The sequence below is a fragment of the Micropterus salmoides genome, unplaced genomic scaffold, assembly GCF_014851395.1.
Source record: "Micropterus salmoides isolate LMB-PRFRI ecotype aquatic unplaced genomic scaffold, ASM1485139v1 Ms_hic_scaffold_13, whole genome shotgun sequence".
Taxonomy (NCBI): Eukaryota; Metazoa; Chordata; class Actinopteri; order Centrarchiformes; family Centrarchidae; genus Micropterus; species Micropterus salmoides.
This window is the reverse complement of record NW_024040374.1, coordinates 18,547,302-18,560,543: the sequence shown is the minus strand read 5'-3', so window position 1 is coordinate 18,560,543 and position 13,242 is coordinate 18,547,302. Positions and strand designations below refer to the sequence as shown.

The following is a 13,242-nucleotide window of genomic DNA, read 5'->3' as shown; positions in this document are numbered from 1 at the left end:
ATATGTGTTAGTGTGTGTCCATGAGCAGTGTACATGACCATTTAGGTGCTGTTTAGATTTATAAAGTGCATTTTTTAATAGTATTAGTTTAGGCTAATATAAAAGTGGGTTTTATATCAATGGTTTAGTGGTGCTGAAGTAGAGAGGTGGACTGCGGGCAAAAATGAAGATCTCAGGGACTTACCGGAGTTGGTGATGGTTAACAGGTCTAGACGGCGTTGTTGCTGGAAGAAAAAAAGAAAGTTAGACAAATGTCATAAAATGATCATTAACTTTCTGTAATTATCTTGCAGTCTTGCAGTAAGCTTAATAATCAGTCTCACACATACCATATTAGTTTAGTTAGCTCAGTATAGCTCACAGTTAACAACACAGAACATCTTACAATGACTTTAACAAGCAAATTTTTTTGTTGTTGTTATAAGCAAATAGTTTTCTTGTCATTATAAGATGTTCTAAAGGCTAAAGGCAGTGGTAACTCTTACCCTTTACAAAACTTTTTACATTCGACTTGTTAACATTTGAGTCAGTAGAATCTTAACAGTCCAAGTAATTTCTGAATAAAACTCTTCTTTTGTTAAGGTAAGTCTTGGTGTAGTTCAACATTCAATGCGAAGAACCTTAAAGCTTGTATAAGTAATGTCCCCAACACTCTGTGTGTGTGCATTTGTGTAAGTGCAACCTCATGGGTTGGAAGAGTGTGCAATTTAACACTTGATGTTTCCAGCAGCTGTAAAGGAGTCTAGAGTAGGTGCTAGCCGACTACCCCTCTCTTTAACCTGCTGCTATACTCCACACACACACACTTACCGACACACGCACTTGACTGTTGAGCACTGCCGTAATCAACACCTCAGCCTTCCTCATCTATCAGTCCCTCAGGAAAGAAGATCTTCACATCCTTGGAAGGATGAAGGGTCTGTCTGTCTGTCCGTCTGTCTGTCTATGTGTGTGTGTGTGTGTGTGTGTATGTGTGTGTGTGTGTGTGTGTATGAGTGAGACACACACACACACACACACACACACAGTACAGCTAAGGTCACAGCCATCTTTTAGGACCAGACTGCATTAACATTCAAGCACATACGAACCAGTTGCTGAGAGGGATAAGCAGAGAAACTCACAGCATACTTGGAGTCCTTCTCTCACATACAGTGCTGCCTGAAGTGGAACTCTCCGATAGGCTACTAAACACTTATTTTAGTATTTAGCAGATGATCTTACTTAGAGTGACTTATAATACACAATATGTGTAAATGAGTCCACTGTGTGCAACTGCAGTTTGCTAACATGCATGTATAAAAGCAATAGAAGTCATTTATTGACACCTTCATGCATGTACAATGATAGCATATGTACTTAACTGTAACTGACTGTAAAATTGTTCTAAATGAACAAATTGACAGACTGAATCTCAACATTTAGGCTACTGAAAACTCACCTCATTACCTGTTCCCACATCGCAAAAGGTGGGCCTCTACATGACAAGTGTCTGTGATAGCCTATAAGATAACTACTAACCTAAAATAAATAGCCTAAGTTCATATTAAAATGTATTTTAATGTCCCTACCAAACTGCTCATAATATTCAGCGTCACATAAGAAAAATGACACCCGTTTATTTTAACAGCTGTGACAGGCTGTGTGAAACGGACTGGGGAGCAACAAAAAAATATAAAACACATTTTAAAGCAGTAAGTAGGCTTACTGTAAAAAACTACAGTAAGAAGTAGCTTACAAGGCTTTTCAATCAGTCTCTGTATAATGATATCGATAGAGCCTACAAACGTTTCTCCACATCATCATGGAGTTGATCTCTTATCTTGAACATAACCTGCTCCGGACCAGGTTAGCCTTTCAGCATAAGTTACCATGGCAACCTACCCCGGTAAGAAGTGATCCACTGTCGTGGTCCTGAAAATTCAGGGTTAAGCCCGAAGTTACCTGCATAAGCTCAAATCCTGCTTCGTGGCACAGGCCCCAGGTCTCTATTTATAAATTGGGAGGTACAAACACAAGTATACTGAACCACCACTTCATGTCTCATTATGGAGATAAGGGAAAATAAGAAGATGAAGATAAGATGAAGCTGAAGTGTTAGATCCGTAGGTTTATTTGCTTATTTTGCCTTAAGTAAAATATGTATGCCAGCACAGTACGGTTGTCTATAGGTTACCTGTATAGATGTAGGCAGTAGAGGTCACTGTGACGACACAGAACAAAAAGAGAGCAGGCTGAGATCATAGAGGCCCACCACTACACATGCACTCACTCACACACTGATTTACACGCTCATAGTCTCCACCCCCGAAGTCTCACCACACACACCCTGATGCTGCTGTGGAGGCCGCTGACTCTCTACAGTCAGCCAGACATGGAGCCACAGCAGGAATCAATAACATCAGAGAAACATTTATATCTCTAACTCTTCTCACTGCTGCTGTACAGGGGATAACGCTTTGATTAGAACCCTTAACTACACCATAATTATATGTTTGTGTACAGTAAAAACACTACGTGTACATTGAGATTTCTTTAGCAAATGTTACAGCAGTAACTCTAAACAACAGTGCACATCTTTTTCAACTTGATTATAACTCAGTATTTATTATTATTCATTCATTGTCATTAATTGGGTTAAATGTCTCCTAAAAAGATTTTGTTTTAATGTTAGTACTTTTCACATTGTGTATTTTTCTTTGATTTTCTTCTTAAGGATACTGGATGCTACATTAATATACTACACTACTATTATGTAATAATAAATAGTAAATAAGAACAAGAAATTCAGATCTTTCCCATCCAAACTTTCTGGAAATGGAAGATGATTAAATTATGACTTGGACTATGTAGCACCCTCTAGTGGCTCTCCAGTTCTCTGCAAGTGAAACTATGGTAAACTGGCTACAATAGGATCATTTGAAAATAATTTCTCATTTAAGATTACGGCAGGACTATGAATGGCCATAGATGTATGGAATCAGGAAACACAAATATGTGCACAGAGAGTCTCTTCTCAAAATCCTCACAAGTCATTTTTATGTACAAAATGAGTAAACAAACCACATCACTTCATCATTAGTTTCCTAACAAGCATTAACCTTAACCACTACTTGCCCAACACTTACAAGTACGTTGTTTGATGATTGTATAAAGTTATTTTTATCATAGTAGGAGTGTTTGTATTAATTTTACCTGTACCAGTGCACCTTGAGCTACAACCTCAGAATGTAGAAAGCATAATCTAAACTTAACCTTACCTTAAACCAGAGGTCCCAGGTGGGCTACTAACTGTTTCAGGGAAGGCTCAGTGAATGGAAGTGTAAAGTTATTACATTAGTTATCAAAAAGAGATTCCATAGAATACACTACATGTGTGTGATTAGGTTAAAGAGATAGTTCAGAGATAGCAGTTTTGGGGAATTTTACTGTTTTTCCAATTTTGCCTGTCAGAAACCAATAAATGCCTCAGGACAGACTTTTAAAAAATGTTTTTAGTGTAGTCTGAAGTTATGCCAAACAGTAATATTTGGCTATCTTGGTTCAAGTTTTTCATGTCTATAGACCAAATAACATAATTATGATCCCATAAGCATCCAGGAATTAGCGAAACTAAGCAAGTAAACTAAGTGGGAGTGAAGGGCGCCTTTTGTCAAGCTTTGTCTGCCGGTAGGCCCACAGTCACAGACTCTGAAAACCCCTGCCTTAAACCAAGTCTTCACTCTAAAATGTAATGATTTATGTTATGGGCATTTACATTTTGTCCCCAAAAGGAAGTTGAGTCCCCAAAAGGAAGGTGAGTCCCCACAATGTGAATGTGTAAACAAATTTATGTCCCCACAACATAAGTAATACCGGAGACATTTTATAGAGGTAATACACGGCCACACACACACTGATGCACACATGCAAACACATGCAATCTGTAACCAGCAGCCTGCCAGTACTTATACACAGATAATGAATCTGTGGTAGAGAATTACAACACGCTACCACAGCTCTCTTCTTGCTGCTTTTGTCAGTCCTTAACATGGATAAGGTGCTTAGTGTTCCTTAGGAGGGAGAGACAGACAGACAGACACTACACACACACACACACACACACACACACACACAGAGAGAGAGTGGGGAATCTGGCACAGAGAGAATTACATTAGCGAAAGCATTTCAGGGCAGAAAATAGGATTGAAATAATCTTTATCAAACACAGCCAAGAGCTGAGGGATCACACCCTGGTTGAAGTCAGCCCAGCCTCAGAGTGACTGGCCACTGCTCTTTCTCTACTATAATGACAAAACACATGATGCAACATATTAAATCAACTGCAGTGAGTATTTATTATTGATTAAATGATTGATTGATTGATTGATTTTATTCCTGTGTATGTACGTGCTACCAGGTCGGAGGGGTTAACTACAAAAATGCTATACTAATAAAATGATTGTTGGTATCTTTTGGCATTTGAACGCCACAAAATTATACTTTTTTAAGGTTGACCCCTTAACAGATACTAATTGGGCTGACCTGATGCAGGAGGCCACGCTTGTATAGAACTCCAAGAAGGTTATATCATTATTTGCAAAAACCTGTCTGGCTCAGGTACACAGATGTTTACCACAGGTGAATCTAGACCTGGGAACCTGCCAGTTAAAGTGTTATTAGGTCAGAAAACAAGGAAGCAGTTGGGAGACGGAGGTGACGGCCACTCCAGCTGTCACGGTAGTCTAGCCAGCAAGCGTGGACTCTGGGGCTCTGTGGCCAACAGTAAACGATACTGATACAGACCAAGGGACTGGAGTCTCGAATTATATAAAAAAAGCTACAGTGTTATATGAGAACATAATTACATTTTTCTAGGCATGTAACATGACCACAAAGCCTCAGAGCATCTATTCTTGGATGTTTTATGAGTGCAGGTCCTGATAAAGTTCGATCTTTACCTCCATAAGTGGAAAGATGCAATTTTGTACAGACTTCAAACCAATGTAAAATTGATATTATGACTAAAAGACAAACTGCTCAGTTTCTCTATAAATGTCTTTATCAGATTCTCTTGTAATTAGTTTCTATTAGTTGCTGAATTTTTTTTTCCTTATTTAATACATTATAGCTCCGCCTAAGAAATCTATAATATTACTACATATGGTCATTAACAGAACCAATCAGCGGACCAGATAGCAGACTGGCCAATCTGAGTGGGAAGGGGGGTGGGGTCATATGGAGTGACAGCAGTGGAAAAGCCATTAATGTATTAAAACCCCTGCTTTATTACTAAATTAAATATTCATGCACTAGCCAAAACCCATTTGCCAGTATTTCCTCCAGAATTTACTTTTCATATTTGCTGATTGTTATCACAAGAGAGTAAGGAAGTAGAAGCAAAGAAGAGGCTGTGGATCCATTGGGGAAGGGAGGTGGGAGTGACTAAACTCCCCACCATCATTTTGTGGCTCATTTCAAATTAATTTAAACCCAATATGGCTAAATTATGGGAATTCTATTAAAGTGAACCTCCATTAGCAGGGAAATATGTTGTGCATGAAGGTTTATTTCCAGCCAATGCGCACTGACCGCTACCACCATGATCTAATTCAAAAGTACACCGAATCCCACATTAAAACCCATTTTTGCGTCACTTGGTGGAAGCCGAAGCTATAAACACAACACTGATATATACCTTTTAAAGGGGCCATATGTAGTTTTCAGTGTGAAGGTTTCAGATTGCAACCACTACGTTTCCAAATGTTTCTACTAGTGCTCTAACTCATGAGTGAGCGCTCGGCATCAGCCAAAAACAGGGACAAAACAAGAGACAGAATGACTCAAAATGCTGGAATCTCCCAAAATTCCCACTGCAACATTACAGTAATATTTTTATCAACTTGACGATGAACTAATCCATGCTCGTTACATGATAACACTACAGTGACTGAATTTAGATGATAGATACGTTGGCATTGTGTATCTTTCACCAGAGAGACTCAGCAATATCACGGTTAATGAACTAGACTGAATATATTTTGAGGTTGTTGAAGAACAGTTAGACCATAAGTAACGGTACTGTAACTTACTGGATAGATCTTCCACTGTGTGTTGTTGGATATTATGTGGTTCACGCAAGTTACAGCGACTGAGAAAGAAGCTGTCTACCTGAGTATCGGTAAAATGACAAACCTAATTGAATGTTACGAGCCAAACAACGCCAGGCCCATGTTAATCTAACTGGCCTGCCCTGCATCACTATAGTATAAACAAACCTTTCCACATTGCCTGACGCCGATCTCATTCTTGCTTGGACCTAGAGGGCTTCTTATCTTTTCATGGAATTTATGTTGGACTCTGTGTTGAGCTGGGAACCGAGTCATTTTTTGGTGTTAGCGGACTCCATTTTATTAGCTGCAGTATTGTCGCTCTGCAAGAGGCTCGGGAGCATGCAAGCAGAAAATTCGGGAAAGCAGGCATGTTTTTCTTTTTTATGTTCTCAAATAAGCTATAAAAAAGTATTAATTGAAGTGATTTCATTAAGAAAACTACATATAGCCCACTTAAGCTATGTCTTTTAGTTGATATGACAAACTTTTTAGCAAACAGTTGTCTATTTACGCAGCCAGCAGATATGGAACATTAGCATTCATTGGAGTCAATTTTTTTCACTCTGTTTTGGGCTCCATCAACTCATGAGGGAAATATCTGGCTCTTTAGCTGCCAAATGCTCCACTATGTTCATCAACTAGTCTATAACTGTCTAATTGCTGATTTGATGGTGATGGGCAGGTAATGTACAGTGGGTTAGCTCTTTTTGTTGATAACAGCTGTCTGCTGTGGCCAAAAACGAGGCTGTGAGAGCTGTGAGAGTGAACTCAAACAGTAAAAGCTGGAAATTGTCATAATCCATTGCCTGGCACCTATTTCTAAGAAAAACTAGTATATATATAGTATAAATTAGTAATATCTCCTCAACCATTAGGCCTAGATGCATAATTCTGGTCTCCTTTGAAAGGTCAGAAGCTAAGGTATATAAATCCATTGTATATTAACATATTTATTTTACCATTACAGACTACCTGGAGATGAAATAGAGAAAAAACATGATATTTTCATCCTCGCCTGGTAAAAAATATAATTTAAGCTATATTTTAATGCAATAAACTATCAAAACCGTCATAAGGTAGATTATAATGCACCTGAATATCTTCTAATACACCTAGAATACAACTAACTGTAAATTTGATGAAAAGAAACTGATATACAACAGTTATTACACAATCTTTCAAAAATATACCAGGCGAATGTCCATGTTTTGGCCATATTTACTGTTTATATGTTCACTTTTATTGGTAGTTATCTTCTAAACATTATTTCTCTCCATACAACTACGTTCCAAATAACATAAAGCTTCCAAAACATTGAAATATTGATAAAAACAGTCAATATATGACCAAAAGCACTCCCATGCTTGTGACGGACCACCGTCACTATGGTTGAGTTTGCGCTGTGACTGCCATACCAACGAGCCTGGCTCTTTGGCGTTGCGGTCAATTTGCATGTTTGGTACCCGTAGACCCGGGTTTGAATCCGGGTGGGGTACTGCCCTTGTCTTTCCGTCACAATGATTTACAGGCCCAAAGTTTGAGAACAGAACATCCTACAGGGCTGTGGTCTTATTTTGTTCGTCTCGATGAGACGATTTTCAGACATATCCTGCATGTCTGTGTAGCTCCTACAGGTCGCCAGCAGAGGCCGATAAAGAACGCCTCCGCCAAATCACACTCTTCTTTTCCACTTATATCTGATGAATCAAACAAAACTTAAGACCGCAGCCGATCTAAACAAGATGGCGGCCCGCCAGATGGTCTTTATTGACACAAAGCGCTGCTGTTTTTGGACGGAAAACAGCTAAAAAAGCGATTACGCCCCCCGTACAGGGTCAGTCCGTTCCCATGTTTAATATTAAAATAATTATTATAGCCGCTTTTTGGAATAAACATGGCCTCTTGTCTAAATCATTTACATTACAGCTTGCTAAGTGAATTAATTATTGTTGTGTGCTGTGATCCTGGATTTACCCTCCTGCTCTCTTGATGAGGTCACATACAGGAAACAAGCACCTGTATTCAGTCCCCACTGCTTTGTCCTGTGAATCATAAACACACACACACACACACACACACACAAAAACACCCCCTGTCATCCAGGGTCAGGGCAAGGGTCCATTGTTGATGGGGTTGTGAGTGAGAGAATCGTTGTCAACTGCCTGACTCATCTTCTATCTTCCTTTGGTCCTCTCATCGCATCTCTGCTGTCTACCTCATCTGGCATCTCATCTGAGTCACTACTTTTATTTCTTATGCTCACACAGCTCACAGCTGCTACCCCCCAACCCTCCCACCACCACCACAAACACACACACACACACACACACACACACACACACACACACACACACACACACACACACACACACACACACACACACACACAAACACAATGCATGGGCTGATCTGTAGCACCCCAGTCTGTGTGTCTAACTGCATCTTAGTCATCGTCCCTTGGTAACAAAGAGGGGAGGTGAGGTAAGAATGATCTAATGGGATGAGCTTTTTAGGTTATATTTGGGTGTGGCTGTCTAGCTCACTAAGATCTAGTACATCATAATGTCAGAGGAATACAGGTGTTTGGGATGTAAGGTTTCCTGCTAAATTTTATACTTCAAGATCAAACTAAAACATTTTCATATGAATACAATAATGTCTTTAATTAATACATGTAAAAATATTGTACAACAAAGACAAGACTAATAAACGTAATGTTTTTTGGACTTTTTATCGATTACAGCACATAAATGTTGAAATAGTTTGTTTCTGTAGAAAAATGGCCAGCAGAAATGTGATCGTGTCTCCCCTTGCATGTCAGTGTAAGGTAATGTGTGTTGTGGTGGTGAGAGGAGGAGGGAGAGGATGGGAGCAGAGGGGATGGAGAGCAGGGCTTTGTTGCGTGACCAGGAGCCCTTGGTTAAAAATACAACAAACCAAATAAAAGATTTATTCCTTCAGAGAGCGGAGAGCAGCTTCCTCTTGAGCAGAGGGAGAAGACAGCCACTGCCACCTGCTCAGGGCACACAGTCCTCCCTGCTGCTGCCGTTATTGCACTCTCTCCAACACTGTGGACAGCAGTAATCTGATAATGTGCACAACAGCAGGCATGTACAGATAATATATGTAGCTGATGCTGACACATGAATATGGAAGCAAGCAGTCAAACGCACACATACTGTATGCATATGGTCATACAGACACGAACCAGGTCATTTCACTCCATGCCACCGCCTGAAACACATGATTCAATTCCATCTTGATATCATTAAATATTCATGAAGACCAATTAAAAGAGCAGCGAAGCTGGCCATGAGGACCCTTTCCACCATCTTTCTGTCATAGGCAGTCTGTCAGATCACCGGCTTTTTGAACAAGGACCCCATGGGTTTAGGCTATATGACCATGGCACCACACTTGTTTCTTTTTCAGTACTCAAACTTCCACTTTGAAGGCGCTGGCCAATAACAGTCCAGCGAAGTGTTTTCAACCAGCTGGTAGCAAAATGTCTCCTTAGGGCATACTCAGAAGTTAAGGTGGCCTTGGGTGTGGCCTCACTAATGTGAGTGTGTTATCAATGTTCGACAGACAGGGTGCAAATTTGACAAATGCATTTCTGCATGTGACAGCCAAGTGAAGAAAACATCTCTTCCTCAAGAGATAGCTTTACACACTAAAACACAGTTACTTTACATAACATTTTGTGTTGAAAACTACCGTGTTTACCATGAGGGTGTGGTGTTTTTCCAAAAAACCCTAGGTTACGCTAGATCCTGCTGTATGACTAAAGGCTTTCATGTTGGGAGACAATGAAGAAATAGCAATGACTACCACTGTAAAGCCTAGTTCACACCACACGTCGAGCTCGCCGACCGTTAGGCTGTGATCGGGGGTAAATCAGCGATTGATCAGGGCTTGTCAATCGCTATGTGTGCACTACTCAACGACGCATCAAAATGGTTTCCTGACACATGGCTGACACATCACTGACGCCAGTCAGATATCTAGCATGCCAAATATCTGGAGGAGTCAACCACTTTTTACTCACTTGCAGCTCTCTCTGTAGCTCAGACAATCCCTGCTACCTGTGTGTGCTAATCCATTCTTTATCTTTATAATTGCCATCTTAATAATAATAAACATCTCTGTTTTGTGTGTAGTTTGGCGTCATTTCTCATGCCACTTTTCACATGTGTTTTCTTGACATATCATGGTTTGGAGACCAGTGGGTGAGTCGTTGTCAGCTTGTGTAGTGTGTGACCCCCTGTCACCGATTGGTCACATAGGGTGAATGCCACAACTTCAAGACTCCCCCGTCACAAGACAGCAAGTCGTGTAGTCTGAACAGCACATCGATCTGCCGACGCTGAAAATCGTGTAGTCTGCACGAGCCTTAAGAAGACTGAGGTCGAGCTGCAGCAGTGAAAAGGTGAGCGAGAATTTAGGGTGGGGGTAGGGAGGCATGAACAGACACTCTGGATACAAGGCACACAAAAACATGCAGACTATAGGGGACATAAACTAGGCCAGTGTTCTGAAGTCTCTGCCTGCCTCTTCCTCATAGCACTCACCATTGCCTGGGCACACCTTGCCAACAATCAGTAAGAAGGCAACTGAACAAGGTCAGTGCATAAAAGGTGGCATGAATTCCAGAGTCAGGAACTGTGCAAAGTAGTTGTGTGTCCTGACTCCAATATTTGAGGCTACAGGAGTGTCTATCTCACATGGTGCTTTTTAGCACAAAAGCTCCACACAGGACTGTCTGTCCATGTTCTATCCCTTTTCATCCTTGACACATCACAACTAGGGACGAAATGATTACCGGTTTAACGGTAAACCATAGTAAAATTCCTGACGGTTATTATTACCGTACACATTTTAATTACCATGATAACCGGGTACGGTTAACCGCGCTATTATAATCTCACGGCAAACACTGTCCAGCGTCTCCCAGAAGCAGGCGCGCATGCGCAGAATGCAACGTCGGTTTGTTTGGGTCAATGACAACATGGCTGAAGACAGTGCTGCAGAGATTTTTCAGTCACTCTGAAGTCTGGTTGTATTTTATCTTTTATGAGAGTGCTGAGGGAAACTTGACTGAAGAAAATAACCTTATAGTGAACGCAGGGTGAGTTAACTTTTAGCTTTGGTTTGTCTCTCTGACTTGCTAACAGCGTGTAAACTGAAGCTCTCAGTGTTGCTGCGCTTGTAAACACACTACACGTTGTTTTGTTGCTGTGTGCGTCGTGTGTCGGCAGTCTATTCTACCACTGAACATGAGAACACGTTACACTGTTTAGTCAACCAACCAGCATACCTAAGAAACGATACAGACTCCTCTGTATTTATGTCAGTTTTGGGGCTCATTGCAGTTACTATCACTGTCTTCTAAAGACTTATTTGTTTTCATGTAATTGTCCACGGGGTCATTACATTACCTATATAATATAAAATATAAAATCTTGATAATGCACACTTGATTTTCATTTATTTCAGTTCAGTTATTTTATTGTTTATGCAAACAAAATGGAAATTGTATTTGTAGTTTTCAATATATCCCTGCTAATTGAAATGGTTTCAGTGTGTATATCAGTACATTTGAATATTTGTTGGCACATTTTTACAATACCGTGATAATACTGATAACCGTGATAACTTTTGTCAATATAATTGTGATGTGAAATTTTTATACCGTTTCATCCCTAATCACAACTCAAAAACCTGTCACTGTACTTGGGGGCCACCAGTACCTCTTTGGGTAGTCAGGATATCCCTGGGCTGACCAAACTGCGAGACTTTTTAGTCTGGTGGTGATCAGCTGAAAGCTCTGTTAAGTGAGCCCTCAAGTCTGTGTGCCCAAGAAATTACAATTGACCTATAGCATGAGTTATAATAGCTATTACTCTTATGAAATCAGATTGTGTAGTTTATAGACACTACCACTTCCCAGCATGATTTTATAAGAAGACCAGATGATCTGAACTGCTAGGTACTCAGAGCTCTCCCCTATGCTACATGCAGTCACATTGAGGTGACCTTCTCATTAACCGGACAAACTCCATCAACGGGAGTATGTCTGGAAGGCCTCTGTCTTTGTCTGCTGGTCAATGGACATCACACCAGAAGCTGTTTTTTTTTTCAGGGCTGAGCCTGGCTGGCATCTGTGGACCATGTGATTACGGGGTAGTAGCCCATCATCTATCAGGTCTTGTTCCAGAAGAGGGTCTGTTCCTGCCTGGTCAACATTCTAGACATGTTTGTTTCTTCTATGAGAATAAGACCCAAACCAGTCCAAATGCGAGAAGCAATAATGTAGTTAGCAACTGTGGATTTTAACAGCTACAGAAACAGTGGTCACCTAGCATAATTTATTGGGAGGGTTTGTAGATTTGGCTTAAAATTGCTGCCAGGTAAACTGTCCAACTGTTTATCTACTGAAGAGTTCTAGTTTTATCGCCTACTTTGGACGTTGTCATGTCTCCTGTTCATCATATCTATCAGGCATTACTCTGCATAGCACTAAATGCATGACCATGCATGCATATGTGTATGTGTGTACATTCGTGCACAAATGGGTAACCTAAGAGCCCCTGCTGAGCCACGAGCTTCCTCTGTGGCATGGCAAAGAATCAATGACAGCATCTTAACACTGGGGACCAATCAATGACTTGAGGACACTGATAGCATACTTAATACCTCAACACACAAATGCACTCATACAAACACACACTCCCGTACACACACCCACACCCACACCCACACCCACACCCACACCACACCCACACCCACACACAGAAGGACTGTCCTATCATCATTTCCCCATTGGGCTGTGATTGACCCCTGCCTGATGGAGTGCAGGTGTAGTGACCTGGTATTTACCAGCGAAAGCTGAATCAATGCCCTCACAGTAGCAGACACACAGTCAGGACAACCTCACAGCACTATTGAGCAGAGATCAAGGCCTGGCTTATACTGGGTCTGAGTTATTGGGAAGAACATTACTCATTTAAAACATATCATACGTGACATATCTGTTTTCTGGACTAAATTTTTTATTTTTTTTTCCAATTCTATAAAACGATAGGAGCTTCTTTAGGGTTATTCTTTTTTTCTAAAAGGTCTACTATAATGTCAGGGTGAAAAAAAAACG

At 40.6% G+C, this 13,242-nt stretch overlaps 1 protein-coding gene across 1 annotated transcript in view; it reads right to left on the bottom strand.

Annotated features, from left to right (window-relative positions):
- agbl4 (ATP/GTP binding protein-like 4) overlaps positions 1–13,242 on the bottom strand; it is a 303,975-nt gene that overhangs the window by 103,597 nt on the left and 187,136 nt on the right. The window contains exon 6 of the mRNA XM_038715945.1: positions 185–224. Coding sequence (XP_038571873.1) covers positions 185–224 — 40 coding nt within the window. The remainder of the gene's footprint in view (positions 1–184; positions 225–13,242) is intronic.